The sequence below is a fragment of the Daktulosphaira vitifoliae genome, unplaced genomic scaffold (genome assembly GCF_025091365.1).
Source record: "Daktulosphaira vitifoliae isolate Bord-2020 unplaced genomic scaffold, ASM2509136v1 Scaffold_5, whole genome shotgun sequence".
Classification (NCBI taxonomy): domain Eukaryota; kingdom Metazoa; phylum Arthropoda; class Insecta; order Hemiptera; family Phylloxeridae; genus Daktulosphaira; species Daktulosphaira vitifoliae.
In genome coordinates, this window is record NW_026099576.1 from 6,431,639 (window position 1) to 6,449,010 (window position 17,372).

Consider the following 17,372-nt stretch of genomic DNA (forward strand, 5'->3'; position numbering starts at 1 on the left):
TACGCTCGTGTGTCTTATGAAAAGATAAAACGCGATGATCCGCATGTGCACACACGTCTACAATGAAGTATAAATTGTATTTTAAATAAACTATTATTGGCCAAGTATTAATGTGTGCAAAGATAAATTGTTGTTTGGTTATGTTATCGACGGCGAAACGTCAATTATATTAAACACTCAAACCCACTCGAAAACGGCAGAACATCACTTGTGCAATTAGCCGCTAAAAAGTTCTACACGGGGAAAGGAAATCAATATGGAAAACCGATAAAAATAATTATTTTAACCCGAGGCCTATTTAAAATTCTTTTTAGAAAGGGATACATCATTGTTTTTCTATGGTGTATTTGCTATTTTGATCATTTTTTTTTTTTAATTAAATATTCCTGAGTAATAATGTTAACTAAAACAAAAAGACACATAACCATCAGCTCCGTAAATTTTGGAAACTACTATTTGATGACGTGACTAAAGGATTTTTTTTGAATAATTTTTTCACTTAAAATTAGAGGTTTTCAAGTTGTGTTTCTCATAAACATAATAAATCACGCCCTCGTATTTTTTATAAATATTCTTATGAAAAATAAAAAGTAAGCCACTCCTTATATTTTATTCTTAAAAGAAAATTCTCTGAGATCTTGTCTCACGTATGATATAAAATACTATGAGAATTTATGTCGATTGGTTTGTATTTCAAGAGTGTTTTTTGTTTATGAAATTTGTATGAGGTGTATGGCTTAATTTATAGACCCGTACAACTAGTTCATAGGCGTATGACTTATCAAAGTCAAATTGGCATTACTATTTTTCGATTTTCAACTATAACACCGAAAATGTGCAGGTCGAATGTTATATACATCAGGTGGCTTATAATAGTTAATATTAAAAATTGATCTATAGGAGTTATTTCTGGAGGAGTGGAGTATATTTTTTTGTTTTAATTAAGTAAGAAAATGTAAATATTTTTACGAAAAAAAAAAAAACTCTCTAATTTTGGATAATTGTCGACTATCTATAGATTTTTAAAAAATGAGGGAATGCGACCCCTAAAATTCCCATCGCCGAAACTTGGATTTTGGAAGACCTGATCAAATATATGAAATGTAAACAAAAAAAAAATAGTTTATCGTCCCAGCCTCCTAGAATGGTGTTTATAAGATTGATTGAATGTTTATTACATTATTTAATGGGTTGGTCGGTATAGTTTAGTAATGAAACAATATCTATTTCTCTAGTAAAAAAATCTACACGAAACAGAATAAATAAGACATCGTGTTTCACATTTAAATTCCCTTTGTTTGACTTGAAATTAATTAGCTATTGAACGCATTACAAGTAAATTTCTCCGAAAGATGTCACGATGAATGACAAAATGATCAAACACAGTTGAGAGTACGTTCACTAGTTCATTACAATCCAAAACGACCGCGTAGTGAGAAAAACGCCCGTCCTATTTTATACGCTATTGGTCTTAATACGGACTTAATTGTTAATTAGTTAACACGGATTGAAAAGTCTTCTTCTAAAATAACAACAAGTAATTATCAACCATAGCGTGTAACATGCAGCAAACAATGAAAGTTTATTTTTAGACATTTACTTAAATGTAATTTTCATACATGAAATAATTGTTCGGTTTTTTATTTTTTTTTTTTGAAATCGAACATTTTTTACAGAAACAAATAAGACTAGATAAAAATGCGCTTAAAATGAGTTGTTTAAAAGATAAATTACACAAAACGCATGCAAGTAATGTGCGTGTAATAATATCGAAAATCCGTACACTAGTAAAACGAAATAATAAAAAATGAATAAATCAACAAACGGTCAAACACTTTTGTGTTTATTTGTAGTTTGAGTAGAGAAAAGGGCAATACTTGATAGTGTGCGCGTTGTCACCGGTGCCATTGCAGTGTTTGCACCGAAGCGCTCGTAGCTTAGGACACGTGATGCGTATAGCGTCCCGGACCAAATGCGTACCATACACTTCGGGAGGCTCGTGGTTCTTGTAGCAGAACGTACAGTAGTGCTCGATCAGCTTATGGACCATGCTGTCGCTGTTGACCCTGTAATATAGACGGGACGACCAGCGAGGCGAATTGGACGGCGATGGTGAGTAATCAGCCGACCTGGACGACGTAACAGTCTGGGAGAAGAAATGCGGTGATGACGTCGTGTTTGTAGACGAGTCCAAGTTGGGCGGCGGCACCGACGTGTCAAACAAGAAGTTATCGCCCGAATACGATAGATTGCCGCCACTCTGGTCACTGCTGTTCTGATACGACAGTAGTGATGAACACAAAGAAGACGAATGCGCCAATAAGTTATCACCGCTGGGATTGGAAGAAGCCGATTCACTAGACGACATTACGGTCGAACAGTCTTTGGGGTGAACTACAGCTTGTCCGACAACACAGTCGTTGTACGTCGAATAGTGTAGTCCCGGAGGAGAACCGTGTCGGCTATGAAGTCGAGAGAACTGATTTTGCGGAGTCGAGTGCATCATAAATTGTTGTTGATCAATGGCCGTGCCCGAAGGTGACGAACCAACTGATGGCGATGGTCGGTGGTGCGTCCCCGTTGACGTTTCCCATTGCGTCCAAGGATACAAAACATGGCGTTCTCCTTTTATCGATTCCTAAACAAAACATCAAAATGTACACGACTATGACTATGTGCACAAGACTTAAAATATTATAAATTATTAAATGTGCGTATTTGAGTGGAACAAAAATAAACGAATATGTTAAAAACGCACACATTGCAACTGTTTAGAGTCTACAACAATTTGTTTATTTTTATCTAATTACTACGATACATTGACGAAATTAAAACTCTCAATAGGTCAAAATTGAAAAGTATTTTTAGATTTATTTTGTTTTTAGTTATCTCCCGTTTGGTTTATTACTACTACTATTTACTTATCAACGATTTACTTATATAAAAAAAAGAAAGATGAAAAATATATCGATAACTGCGTCATGTATAAATTTCTAAAATATTTTTATTGCATAAACCGTCGTAAAAAGATAAATTGGGTATTATTAGATAAGAAAAGTAACACGGACATTCAAAAGTGAGCAAAAATAGCAGGTACATATAGACTCGTATTCAGATTCCGAGGCAAGTTGGTAATATTTGTTATATTGTATACATACACCTACTTGAAAATTTCCGTGGGGGATAAACCCCTAAAAACACCCTTACATACGGCCCTTTGAGTACAACGATTACGGGAATTATTTTATGAATATCTCCGTGGCTTTTAAATCATATTTATAAATATTATCAACCCAATGAATGTTTAATAATTCTCAAGACTGTTATTATTTCTATTGGTACAGCGATAAACGTTAGTTGTAACTGAAAAATGTCATATATTTTTTATGCTACTGAAAATTCGATGGGACACTCTAAGCAATCAGTTTTATAAATACGCTATTGGAATCGATTCGAGTATTGTTTTATTTGTATTAAAACGATAACCTAAGGAACTCACATTTTCAGGGATGGACTCGAGGTATTGACGATAGCCGTTTTGAATGACCCAAGAGACTTTGGCATCAGCCAAATTAAATACGTCATTGGCGTTTATATCTGAAGGTTTAAATAATTCATCCGCTTGTTTTCTAATGTTTTCCGGTACGGTCAGAACGGCAGGACCAAATTTTTCCGTTAATGGTAGTCGTTCGTTTATTTTTAAAAAACATTCACTAATTTGGTCTTGGTCATCAACTAATGATATATTCCATTTGATGCAAGTATGATCGAATTCGTTAATACGTTCCATCTGTGACAACAGATTTTAACGTTACATTTAAACAAACTTTGTTTCGACCGCTTAAATAAAAATTGTAAATATTGAAGTAATACGCCGTTTTAACACAACAATTACATTACAGCAAGATTAATTACCATTTACTCATCTATCATTTAACCTTTTCCCTTTAACCATTTCTCCTAATACATTTTTGTTGGCTTAAAGAAATTATAAGGACATTCGATGTAACAACTAAAACCCCAATAGTCGAAAGAATAATAAATGAAAATACAAACTCGTCTTAGAGCTATTAGGTATAAAGTGATCCTTCAAATGGACATAGTTCATGGAGTCCCTATAAAAAATTACAACTTATGAATAAAATGTACCGTAAATTGACACCGAAATTTAAGTTGCTCAATTTTAGTTATTAATCAAAAACTGTTTTTCTATCCATTTGCGAAAAATTAGAAAATTATGCCACGAAGAGTATCAGTTAACATCGAAAAACCATTTTCTTTGCAAATCAGTAATTTTAATAATTTCCTATAGAGTTAAAAATACGAAAAAAAAAACAATTAATTATTAAAACGTTTAGAGTAACTCGTTTTTTACTGAAATTATTGACTTATAACAAACTCAAGAATAANTCTTTGCAAATCAGTAATTTTAATAATTTCCTATAGAGTTAAAAATACGAAAAAAAAACAATTAATTATTAAAACGTTTAGAGTAACTCGTTTTTTACTGAAATTATTGACTTATAACAAACTCAAGAATAAAAGATTTAACCTTTTAGCGTAAATACTATAATTGTCGTATTTAAAACAATATTGTAATATGTTACTATATTTTAACCTGATACATCACGCTTTTCAACTAATTTCTTATAATATGATACAAAACTAACAATAATTGTACAAGTATATTAACAGATTTTTTAAGGACATACAAAAAATTTAATTAATTCGTATGTATTAAAATTGTTGACAAATTATTATTTTTATTTTTTTAAATTAAAAAATAATCAAATTTAGGTAAGCGTTTGCGCATAATAGACCAACGGGTCTGAGTGCATGGGCATTATGTCCACCTCGATAATAACTAAAACTAGGTAAGCGTTTGTTAAATTTAATTTGTATTTGTCTATAGTACATTAGAATGATTTTTTGCCTGTCTAGAACACAATTGATTTTTTTTAATCCTTTTTTATCAGCCCATTAAGGGCCATAGCGGCCTTCCCCAAAGAAGGAGGTTTCTTAACCAATTATACTCTGGAATGCGTGTTTTGTCCGTCGCCGAATAAATAAATTACCATTGCTGATTATATTTTAGTGTACTATTTTCAAATCATAGAGTAGGATTTAAAAAGGGTTGAATGTACTAAATATAACGTGCAAAAAAATCACTTAACATTAGGTACGTTAAATTCAGTTTCAAGTTAATGTAGCCTAAGATTTTAAATAGCCTTATCTGTTATTTTTCTAAAATATAATAATATGTATAAATTAATTTTTCAACACGCAATTAAAATTTAATTATTATTGAAAAAAACATCCATCGTTAAAAATAATTAAGTATTTATTAACTCATATATGATTAAATACCTGATAAAAGCCAGCAAGTGATTTTTGATTTAATTGTTCATTATTACATTGTTGTTGAAGACTAGGAGTAAATCGGTCGGTTTTAATCCACGGAAAACCAGAGGAAATTTTAAATTGATGATCCTCCATGGCTACTTATTTGATCTTAATAATAATCGAATAACACTAAAATATAAGAAAAAGTGATATAAATTATTTAGTCAGAACAAACGTTACCTTCGCACATGAAACACAATTAAAAACATATCGTATTTTTATGAGTCGGTTTTTTGATAATTTTAAAGTAAACGTGTGTTTACATTAAACAATTGGTGGAAGGGACACGATAGCCAAAACATTATAGTTAGGCAGATTCCTTACTGTCTGTAGTATAACTGAATATATTTTATTATTAGATAAAGGAATACCTCTAAATATTGTAGGTGGTCAGTAGTCAAGGGTACCTAACCTTGAAAATATATTTTAGTAAAAAATTCCAATCATCAACATTCTAACGAACTAAAATCTTGAAAATAATGAAATTTCACAAATATTTTAACTTAATTATATTTATTTTAATTATAAGTAAATAATATTAATAAAGTGAATAAAACACCAATTTAAGTCTGAGAGAGGGGTCATTATCACATATAACAAGTATCAATTATAGTTAAGTATAATTTTTGTTTTCTATGTGAAATTTTTAAATGATAAGAAATATTTAAAAATGTAGCCAAATAAATTCTTTTATTATGAGAAATATTTTTGGTTCACTGATTATAAGCTTTTATTAATTTCACAGAAACAAGTAATATTTAAATAACTGTTACTATTGGGTGTTTTAATTACTTGAGAATTCAATTTCATTACTTGATACTATTAAATAAAATCACAAAATCGAAAAAATGGACTATTATCGCTTTTTCTTGTGTGATGGTCTCATGGAGGCCATTGGACCACTCTTTAGAGCAAATATATATTATTATCAAAAAAGTCTGGTATTTCTAGGTACTTTTTTTACTGATTTATGTATAGAAAACGAACGATTCGTTCATGCGAATCTAAGCTGCCTGAGACTAGGATATCTAAACAATATATTGTTTAGATTTCCTAGTCTCACTATAGTGATGGGCACAATCGACAAGTTTTGACTACCGGGTATATCCGATAATTTATAAAAAGCTATCAAATTATTATTCGATAATTATTATCCATGACTGACTAGTTTTAGACTATCGAACTACCAGATGAATTATTCGATGGTTTTCATTCGAATAAAAACTACCGTACACTTTTTTGATAGTTTGATAGTCAAAGAATTCAGTTATGCAAATTTTCGTTCAAAGAAGATATTTATTGTATCATTTAGTCATATTCACCCGCATAATTATGCTAAATGGTTAGTAATCATATTTATGGCAACAGTTCGACTGTCGGTAGTTAGATATCGATTGTTCAATAACTAAATACTACTGAAAAAGATTATTTTTCAGTGGTGCAAACAGGGACTAAATTGATCTGTGAAATAATGAACTTTTCAATCGAATTAACTAAATTTACCATCACTATTTTGAAACCTGTCAAAATGAACGTTAATTTGAAATTCACTGTCAAGCATCAGCTGATACATGGCAATGTCTTATCAAGACCAATGTCTAACAAATGTAATCTTTAACATAATTACTGTATTATTGAATTGCATTCAAGAAGTATTATTAAGAACAGAAATTTCTGTGTTACATACTGCTCTGAATTTCAAAGTTTTAAACATTGCAAGACTTTTTCAGTTTTTAAACGGTTTGGTCCAACAATATCGATTAAATTCTTCATTAAAAAAAATATTGTAGTAAGTACATGCTTTTTATTTGCTAAATGATCAGTGTTTATTGAAGTATTTTTACCGTTCTAGTATTTTAAAAAAGTTGCTGGTAGCAACTAAGATAGATTGACTGTTTTTATAATTTAAGTTTTAATGTTGAAATGTATTGTACCAACTTCAGATAATTTTCTGAAAAATTAATGTGATTTCTTTTCTATATATTGAATCAATTTTTGTAACATTCTTTTTGAACTATAAATATGTATTAAAAGGTTAAATTAATTTTATAATATCAAACATAATTTTTTTCTTTTTTTTAAAGATAGATTTTAAAATTTAATGTTATTCTTTTAGTTTTAGTATATTGTTTTATACATTTAACGGTGAGTTGATATTCAGTTATAGTTTAAATGAAGATTAAAAAATGCTATTGTGCTATATAAAATAAAAGAAACTTTGTGTTAATTATAAGAAAGACTAAATCACTTTCATATGATTATATTTTACTTCATACCAGTATTATTTAAGGTCAAACTTATGTTAAATTATTAAAAATCAATTTTAAAGTTGTTTTATTATAGTTCCTAAAAAAAATTGTTCTATAAATTTAATTTTAATTAATATTCTGTTTTGTTTTTATAGTTTATCTTTTAACTATGGATGGTAAGTTTAGATTTGCTATTGATCGTGGAGGCACATTTACAGATATTTATGCTAAGTGTCCTAATGGAAAAGTACATGTAATGAAACTTTTATCAGTGGATCCATTAAATTATGAAGATGCGCCTCGTGAAGGAATTAGACGAATATTGCAGTTGGTAAATGTTTGAATTTTATTGAATTTTAATGAAAAATAATAAAATTTTGAACCATTATTTCTTTAGGAAACTGGAATTCCTTTTCCTCCAAATGAACCTATTGATAGTTCTTATATTGAATGGATTAGAATGGGTACAACAGTTGCTACAAATGCTCTTTTAGAACGTAAAGGAGAGCGTATGGCTCTACTAATTACAAAAGGTTTCAAAGATTTACTACATATAGGAAATCAAGCCAGACCAAAAATATTTGACCTAGTTAGTAAATATATTTTTACTAACATAAAAATCTTATATATTTAATATCTTTTGTAATCATGAAAATGATTTATAGGAAATCACAACTCCAGATGTTCTTTACGATGAAGTTGTTGAGGTAGATTGTAGAGTAGTTAATTTAAACTGTGAAAGAAATGATAATTTGGAACCTATTTGGGGTGATTTACCGATTGTTCATGGACTGACTGGTGAAGAACTTATAATATTAAAACCTGTCAATGAAAATGCAGTAAAAAATGATTTAATTTCACTAAAAGCCAAAGGAATCCATAGCATAGCTGTAGCATTTATGCATTCTTATACGTAATTTTTTAACTGCTTTAAATATAAGTTATTACTCTAGGATTCGAAATTAATAGGAAATCATGGAGTAAAAAAATATTTTTCCTAGATTTAATCTAAACTCTAATAAATCTTTAATTATGGTTCACTCATAATGTTTTTGTTTCTTTTAAAATTGCTTATATTTTACATATAAATGCAAATTATTTACATAATAATTTTTTTAATGAGATCATTAAAAAAATTAATAAAATGTAGATATAAAAATAAATAATAAATTAATCTAGATCTTAAAAATTCAATTTACTAGTATTTCTTTTCTTTTTTTTTTTTACTCTTACAAAGATGAATATTTTATTTGTATTTATAATAAACTTTTTGCTTAGTAAAATCAAACTGATATTAAATACTATAAATAAATATGGGTTTCAGTTTTGTTGATCATGAGTTAACTGTTGGTAAAATAGCAAAGGAAGTTGGCTTTAAACATGTCTCTTTATCACATAAAATAATGCCTATGGTAAAAATTGTACCAAGAGGTTTTACAGCTTGTGCTGATGCTTATTTGACACCTCATATAAAAAAATATGTTGAAGTAGGTTTGTACATTTTTTTCTATAAATTTTTTTTTTAACTGAATTTTTTTAAAGGGTTTTGCTTCCGGATTTAAAAATCATTTGAAGGATGTTAACATACTTTTTATGCAAAGTGATGGTGGACTTACACCTATGAACAGGTAATATGAAACATATGCATGTATCATCAATTGTTGAAAATTAACAATTTTAAACTATAATAGATTAGTTACTTTAAAAATTAATGAGTAAAATTTCATTCTACACACTTTTGATTTCATATTATACATAGTGTTTCATAAAACACAAAAATAAGCCCTGTGTTTTATTCTCATTAATTTAGGCTTATATTACTTGGTCAAAAACTCACTATATAAACACTAAAGTTTGATTTTATTGAACTGTTATATAAAGTACTTCGTTTCTTTCTACCACTTGTAGCTTTTTATGAAATAAGGTTATAATATATATAAATAAAAATTTAAATATAACTTATTTGTAGTACATAACATTTCTTAATAATCTAATACTCTATATGTAATCTAAAAATATTTTATTATTATTATTCATTTTTTTATTAGTTTTAATGGATCAAGAGCAGTTTTATCTGGTCCTGCTGGCGGTGTAATTGGGTATACAGCTACTACTCCCTATAAACCTGTTATAGGTTTTGATATGGGTGGAACATCAACAGATGTTAGTCGTTTTGATGGAAATTTTGAACATATTTTTGAATCTATTACTGCTGGAATTACTATTCAAGCACCTCAAGTAATTATTTAATTTTTTTTTTTGTCTAATTTTTTTAATAAAAATATGATTTTCACTAGTTAGATATAAATACTGTAGCAGCTGGTGGTGGTAGCAGATTATTTTTTAGATCTGGATTATTCGTTGTAGGTCCTGAAAGTGCAGGAGCTCATCCAGGACCAACTTGTTATCGAAAAGGAGGTCCATTAACAGTCACTGATGCAAATTTAATGCTTGGTAGGTTATTACCAGACTTTTTTCCATCAATATTTGGCCCAACTGAAAATGAGCCTCTAGATATTGAAGCTACCAAAAAAGAATTTGAGAATCTTACAATTGAAGTAATTTATTTTAAATTAACACATGCTTGTTATAAGTAAAGTTTAATAAGTAAATTTGTTATTAGGTAAATGAATTTCTAAAAAAACAATCAGGTGATGTTAAATTAATCACTATTGAAGATGTTGCAATGGGATTTATTAGAGTTGCAAATGAAGCTATGTGTCGCCCAATTAGAGCATTGACTCAAGTATATTATTTGTCACAATTAAAACATGTTTTTATCATTATAATACTTTGTAAATTAAGTATATTATAATTTTTCAAGGCTAGAGGATATGATACACGACAACATACACTATCATGCTTTGGTGGAGCAGGAGGGCAACATGCTTGTGCAATTGCTCGTTCTTTAGGAATCAATAAAGTAGTCATACATAAATATGCTGGAATACTATCTGCTTATGGAATGGCATGTGCAGATGTTGTTCATGAAATTCAAGAACCTTGTTCTGTGACATATGATTATGGTTTGTATGACGTACTAATATAGTAATAATCCTATGAATTATTACTCTAATCTCATATTTAAATGAGATTATTTATTTAAAGATCTTTAAGTTAAATTATAAAGCAAAGTTATAGTAGCATTCTTATTTATAAGTACAAATCATCATAAAAAAATTATTCATTTTATTTAAGTTTTTTTTATAGGGTTTACAGTTTAAAACTTTATTTTATGTTTAATTAGCTTAAAATTATTTTTTTTTATTAATGAACAACCTAGGATAGGCTAAAAATTATTTTTTAGTTTGAAAACATTTTATACTTAACTTTATTTGTTGCTTACATCAATAATTTTGATGTGGATGCACTGCTTTAACTTCAGAATTACAGTTGTGTACTATAAAAATAAATGACGAGTACACAATAATATAACTGATTTGAAAGGGTTAAATAATAAAAAAACAAACTCATAAACCTATACCAGAATTTGATACATATATTTTCACTACAGAAAACTTTGAATATATAAATAAGCATATTTCTGCTTTAAAAAAAAAGTGTAAAGAAGAACTTAAAAAGCAAGGCTTTTCGGATAATCAGATACAGGTTGAATCTTTTTTACATCTACGTTATGATGGCACTGATACTGCACTTATGTGCTCAGTAACACCAAACAATAACAATGTTTTAAAAACTATTGATGGTGATTTTTTAAGCAGTTTTCAAATGAGGTAATGTATGTTAATAATTAAAATTAAAATTATTAATTATTAAATTTTAAATGTAAAATAGCTAATAATATATTTTCTTTTCTTAACAATTTGGATTCTAAATTTTTCCTTCATGTTAATGTTTAACTTGATGCTAACTTATTCTGACAAAATTATTATTTTTTTTTATGAATTAAATGAAATATTTTTATGTAAGACAGCAAAAATACTAAATTTAGTGTTTTGATGACACTAGGTACCATAATGAATTTGGATTTACACTTTCTGGACGTACAGTTTTTGTTGATGATATACGTATCAGAGGAGTGGGAAAAACACTCATTAATGATTCAATTCAAGAACATGAAGATTTTAATGAACTTCCTAATGTTGAATCGGTATTAATCTATTATATTAAATTATTTTTTTTTTTTATTATCAGGAGAAATTTTAATATACTTCATAACTTTTTAGACTAAAATGATTTATTTTGAAGAATTGGGATATAAAATGTGCCCTGTATATTTATTTAATAAACTATCTAGGGGTAATACAATCTTTGGACCAGCTATTATAATGGATAAATTGAGTACAATTTTAATTGAACCTTCGTGTAAAGCTCTAATTAGTAATTCTGGAGATATTGGTAAGTTATAAATGTCTAATATATACTCAAGAAAATCTATTGAATTGCATTTAATATTATTTTGTTATTTTTTTATAGAAATTGATATTGACTGTAAAAATTTTATAAAAATTGGTACTGAGCTTGAACCAATTCAATTAAGTATATTTTCTCATAGATTTATGAGTATTGCTGAACAAATGGGCAGGTTAGTAATTTAACAAATGTTGACAATTTAATTTTAAAAAGATATTATATTTAAGAATCCTTCAAAGAACATCTATATCAACAAATATAAAAGAACGTTTAGATTTTTCATGTGCATTATTTGGTCCAGATGGAGGTTTAGTATCTAATGCACCTCACATTCCTGTTCATTTAGGTGCTATGCAAGAGGCTGTTCAATATCAAGTAAAAACTTCATTTTTAGTTCATTGGTTTTTAAATATATTCAATTCTTGAAAATGTTTGTTTTAAAATTTTTTTAAAGATTAAAACTATCGGTCATGAAATTCAAGAGGGTGATGTAATTCTGAGTAATCATCCAAAAGCTGGCGGTTCTCATCTCCCTGATTTAACGGTTATTACTCCTGTGTATTATCCGTAAGTAACTATATATTTTACAATAAATTATTGTATAATACTGTTATTATACAGTGTATAATCACTATAATTCTTTGTGCCTATGCACAATTAAGAGATGATTGAAGGCGATTATATAAAAAATATATTATAAAATATAAATTGATCACTTATGGCTAATATTATTTAAAATTAAAATTATATTAAAAATATTATTATTATATATTTAATTTCAAATGTACATTTTCAAAATAAATGTTTAATTTTTATGTCTTTCTCTAGGAGAAAACTTATTTTCTATTTTTATTATTTTATTACTTAATTGTATAATATTTCTTTATAAGAAAATTAAAATTTTTTTAATGTTTTGTAAATAAAAAATATTGTTCAGGTTATACTTGGCTCATTTCAATGACTAAAATGATTTTATATTTACACATATTTAATCCCACTTACTTTCTAGTTTTGATTATTTTCTATTATTAATTGTTAATCAGAGTTAAAAATTGTTATGTATTTAAAAAAATACATGATTTTTTTTTTTTTTTTTTTTTGTTTTTAATTATGTTTTAACCATTTTTAAAGCATTGTTTAAATAACACTAGGTGTTCAAAAACTATAGTTGATTCCTTGTAAACATTTTATCTAATTAAACTCGCGAAGGAAAAAAATATTATAGAAAATCTTATCTAAAAAATACATTGAAGATTATAAAAATTTAAAGTAAATATTAAAAAAATTGAAAACCTATTTTTGATAAGAATAAATTATAACTTTACGGCTAGGTGTCAAATTTTAAGTAGTATCTACTAATATAATCTATGTTATGGGTCTTACTCAGTATTTTAGTTTTAAAGAAATTCAGATAACTAGTATGACATGGCCCCTAATAGCACTCTATTCATTTATTTATTAAACATATTTTATTATTTAATATTTCAATACCGTGTAAAGTATTACCCGTAATTATCATTCTCTTGCGATCATTATTCCTCCAGTCCCACTATAGAGTAGTAATAAATTTATTGACTATTTAACTGTAAATACTGTTAAATTTATAAATTATTGATTTTTAATAAATAATTCTGCTGTTATAATATTAATTTTTATTTTAGAGGACAGTCTAAGCCAGTATTTTATGCTGCTAGTCGTGGACATCACGCTGATATTGGAGGTATTACTCCTGGATCTATGCCACCACATTCAAAATCATTATCTGAAGAAGGGGCCCAATTCAAAAGTTTCTTTTTAGTACGACAAGGTATTTTTTGTGAAAAAGAGGTTACTGATGCTCTTATGGCACCTGCTGCTATACCTGGTTCATCTGGTACTAGAAATTTGAAGGATAACTTATCAGATTTAAAGGCTCAAATTGCGGCTAATCAAAAAGTATAGTTAAAAGTTCTTAATTTTAAAATAAATGAATGAAAATAACTGTTCTAAAATATTTTAAATAAAAAACTAGCATTACATTTAAAAATCTTGATACTAATTAGTATTAAGAATTTTATTACAATAGATTATTATTAATGTTAGTTGGCGCAAAAACCCTCCTGTGCAAAAACTGTCTATCATATATGCTAATAAATAAAAAAGTGAAATTTTCATGTTATTAAAAAAACTGTTAGTATAAGTTTTGAATTTTTAACCATAATTGTATAATTTTACTAATTTTAGCTTTGATACAAAACTAAGAAGTTATTAATTTTTCTACAATGTGTTTATTTTTTTGAATGTTTGTAGTCACATTTTTCAATGTTACATTCTTCAAGATCAAAAAATGTGTCTAGTTAAATAAATTATTCTCAAAAATTTTTAAAAAATTCCAGAAGTATTACATTTCTTAAATTGGTATATTTGAAATTTTTTAAACTTTTTTACTTATAATTGTTATAATTTTTTTTAAAATAGTAATTTTTACATGAAATGATAATCTTTTCAATTTATCCTTTAAAAATGTCTCAAAAATACTCCGAGCTTAAAGCTTGGAGTATGTTTAAATTATTAAATTAAAGCTTATGTTATATATTATAAGTTAAAAACACTACACATTGGGGTCACATTATATTAAGAACAAGTATAGTTGATATCTGTCAATGATTTACATCATTATAATAAAAAAATATTTAATGCCAAGCTGTATAATAATTAACCTAATTATTTATATATCTATAATTTTGCAATTGCTTAGTAAAAAAATGCTTCATTGTAACATTTTCAGAAATTGAGTTGAAAAAAGTTTTTTAATCTGTGTAGCAGGTCTTTTTCAAATGCTTCCTGTACTTTATTAAATCTTTACAAAATACATACTAACATTTTTGAAAATATTTTTTAAATTTTTAGTGCCAATTTGCTTAACTAGATTAAAATTGGATTCTATTGACACTTAAATCAACAAAATTAACTAGTGTGAGCTGAGAATTTTCATTTACAGATATAAAAAAAAACGTACATCATAGTGAAACCAATACCTTCTCAGCTTTGCATTGAAGCTAAAAAAAAATTGTTCTAACGCCTTATATTTTATGAACAAATCGCTACCGCAATTGAAAAACATACAATTTTTGTAATAAAAATTCTCAATTTAGGATTTAAGATTTTAAACTTTCAATTTTCTTTAACTTTTTAAAAAATGTATTGCACTTAAGTTAGCTTTAAATATGTTCAGGGCATTTATTTAGTAACAGAACTTATTGATACATATGGTTTGGATGTTGTTCAAGCATATATGTTTCATATACAAAATAATGCTGAACTTGCAGTTAAAGATATGTTGAAGAACATTGGTCAAACATTTTCCCATGAAAAAAATACATTAAACTCTATAGATTCTATGGATGATGGTTCTGCCATAAATCTTTCAGTACAAATTAATGTCGAAAACGGTGAAGCTATATTTGACTTTAGGTTAGTTAAAATTTGTTAAAAAGTTGTATATTACTTAATCGATTTTATTATTTTTAAGTGGATCAAGTTATGAAGTATTGGGTAATTGTAATGCACCAAAAGCAATTACATTATCTGCATTAATTTATTGTTTAAGAAGTATGATTGGTTATGATATACCATTAAATCAAGTAATAAATATAAATCAATTCTTAGTTTTATTTATTAAAAATGAAACTTTTTTAAATATGTTTTAAAACTTATAATGTTGTATATTTATTTCAAGGGTTGTCTAAAACCTATCAAAATTAAGATACCACCAGGTACTATTCTTGATCCGTCTGAAAATGCTGCAGTTGTTGGTGGTAATGTCCTAACTTCTCAACGTATTGTTGATGTGGTATTAAAAGCATTTAATGCTGCAGCGGATAGTCAGGGTTGTATGAATAATATAACATTTGGTCAAGATAATTGGGGATATTATGAAACAGTGGCTGGAGGATCTGGAGCTGTAAATAAAACTAAAAAAAACCATTAACATTAACAAATATAATATTTTTAATTAAACAGGGTCCTTCATGGAGAGGTCGTAGTGGTGTTCATACTCACATGACTAATACACGCATAACAGATCCTGAAATACTAGAAAGAAGATATCCAGTGTTATTGAAAAAATTCACCTTGCGTGAAAACTCTGGTGGACGAGGTAAATATTATGGTGGAGATGGCATAATTAGAGAGCTACAATTTAGGTCATCTATTACTTTGTCAATTTTAACTGAAAGACGGTCATTTACACCAAATGGAATCAAAGGTATACTTGAAATATCACTTAACTATGATTTAAAATTAATTAGTAAAATGTCATAAATATTTTCAAAGAGAATATTTTTTATTAATACAATTAATTTTCTAAACATTAAACTTTTGAACTAATAATTATAATGTTGCTGTTATTTAAAAAATATCGGGCAATTTTATTTTTTAATGTTTGTAAAGAGTTGGAAAACTCTTTAAAACCCTAAAAAATGTTTAATTGGTATTATTAATTTATTTATCTGTATCAAATATTAATTTAAACAATTCTTACTGATAGAATATAACAAATATTTGTAATATCTTTATTAAAAAATCAATAAATAATGAATAAAAGAATATACAGGGAAATCATTTTTTATGAATGTGTTGAAACTTTCATGGATTGTCATATTATTTGAAAAGCTTAAGGATTTATCCATGTTTGCAGTTGATTGCTGACGTTTCAGACTCATTGCAGAGTCCATCTTCAACTGCAAACATGGATAAATCCTCAAGCTTTTCAAATAAAATAATTTTTTATTTTATACTTAATACTTTTGATTAAAAGTAACATAAGATCTTAAATGTATAATATAAATTTAGTCTCTTATACATATTATGATTTTGTACAATTTATTTAAGCTATTTTCATGAATATTGTCCAAATTTGCAGATAGCAGTAGAAATATTTTTCATTTTTAAGATAGAGTGACAACTTCAAGCTCCCCATTGACTAATTACTTCTAATTTTTCTAATTATATTGTTATTTTGTTTTGAGTAAAACAAATACCATTATACACTTAACGTTTTAAGGATGACTAAAATAATAGTAAAAATTTTATAAAAATAAGAGCACTCTTAAAATAATAATTTAATTAATTAAAAAATAGATAAAATAAAGGTATTAGTTGAAAATTTTAATATCATATTTATTTATTATAACAACGTAAAGTTATAATTTTTAACATATTTGTCATGGTAGAGGTAAGGAACAACAACAAAATAAGCAAAATTAACTTAAAATAAGTTTAATTTTTAGCTTCGATGCGAAGCTGAGAAGGTATTGGTTTTACTAAGATGTGTTTTTTTTTTTTTTTTTTTTTTTTTTTTTTTTT

The 17,372-nt window shown here is 27.0% G+C and overlaps 2 protein-coding genes across 2 annotated transcripts in view; one reads left to right on the forward strand and one right to left on the reverse strand.

Annotated features, from left to right (window-relative positions):
* Positions 1-1,599: 1,599 nt before the first annotated feature.
* On the reverse strand, positions 1,600-5,690 carry LOC126908443 (uncharacterized). The gene is made up of 3 exons (XM_050690499.1): positions 5,368-5,690; positions 3,500-3,790; positions 1,600-2,638 (listed from the first exon to the last, which is right to left on the reverse strand). Exons 1-3 carry the CDS (start codon positions 5,494-5,496, stop codon positions 1,844-1,846), a joined length of 1,215 nt encoding a protein of 404 aa, XP_050546456.1. The 5' UTR covers positions 5,497-5,690; the 3' UTR covers positions 1,600-1,843.
* Positions 5,691-7,012: 1,322 nt separating this feature from the next.
* The window catches only part of LOC126908440 (5-oxoprolinase), a 12,809-nt gene continuing 2,449 nt past the window's right edge, over positions 7,013-17,372 (forward strand). Inside the window, exons 1-21 of the mRNA XM_050690496.1 lie at positions 7,013-7,192; positions 7,808-7,983; positions 8,050-8,241; positions 8,318-8,565; positions 8,977-9,139; positions 9,195-9,280; positions 9,701-9,890; positions 9,950-10,210; positions 10,276-10,398; positions 10,477-10,678; positions 11,167-11,386; positions 11,622-11,763; positions 11,840-12,011; positions 12,090-12,198; positions 12,254-12,401; positions 12,481-12,593; positions 13,688-13,961; positions 15,241-15,479; positions 15,538-15,649; positions 15,745-15,969; positions 16,029-16,272. Of these exons, the coding sequence (XP_050546453.1) occupies positions 7,822-7,983; positions 8,050-8,241; positions 8,318-8,565; positions 8,977-9,139; positions 9,195-9,280; positions 9,701-9,890; positions 9,950-10,210; positions 10,276-10,398; positions 10,477-10,678; positions 11,167-11,386; positions 11,622-11,763; positions 11,840-12,011; positions 12,090-12,198; positions 12,254-12,401; positions 12,481-12,593; positions 13,688-13,961; positions 15,241-15,479; positions 15,538-15,649; positions 15,745-15,969; positions 16,029-16,272 (3,625 nt within the window). The 5' untranslated portion in view covers positions 7,013-7,192; positions 7,808-7,821. The remainder of the gene's footprint in view (positions 7,193-7,807; positions 7,984-8,049; positions 8,242-8,317; positions 8,566-8,976; positions 9,140-9,194; positions 9,281-9,700; positions 9,891-9,949; positions 10,211-10,275; positions 10,399-10,476; positions 10,679-11,166; positions 11,387-11,621; positions 11,764-11,839; positions 12,012-12,089; positions 12,199-12,253; positions 12,402-12,480; positions 12,594-13,687; positions 13,962-15,240; positions 15,480-15,537; positions 15,650-15,744; positions 15,970-16,028; positions 16,273-17,372) is intronic.

Bases quoted from the DNA above. Each gene is read 5' to 3' on its own strand.
- LOC126908443 (XM_050690499.1), bottom strand. From the start codon at position 5,496: ATGGAGGATCATCAATTTAAAATTTCCTCTGGTTTTCCGTGGATTAAA. The intron at 3,791-5,367 runs GTATTTAATCAT...CTGTTGTCACAG, and splicing joins CACTTGCTGGCTTTTATCAG to ATGGAACGTATTAACGAATT. The intron at 2,639-3,499 runs GTGAGTTCCTTA...TGTTTTGTTTAG, and splicing joins TCGAGTCCATCCCTGAAAAT to GAATCGATAAAAGGAGAACG.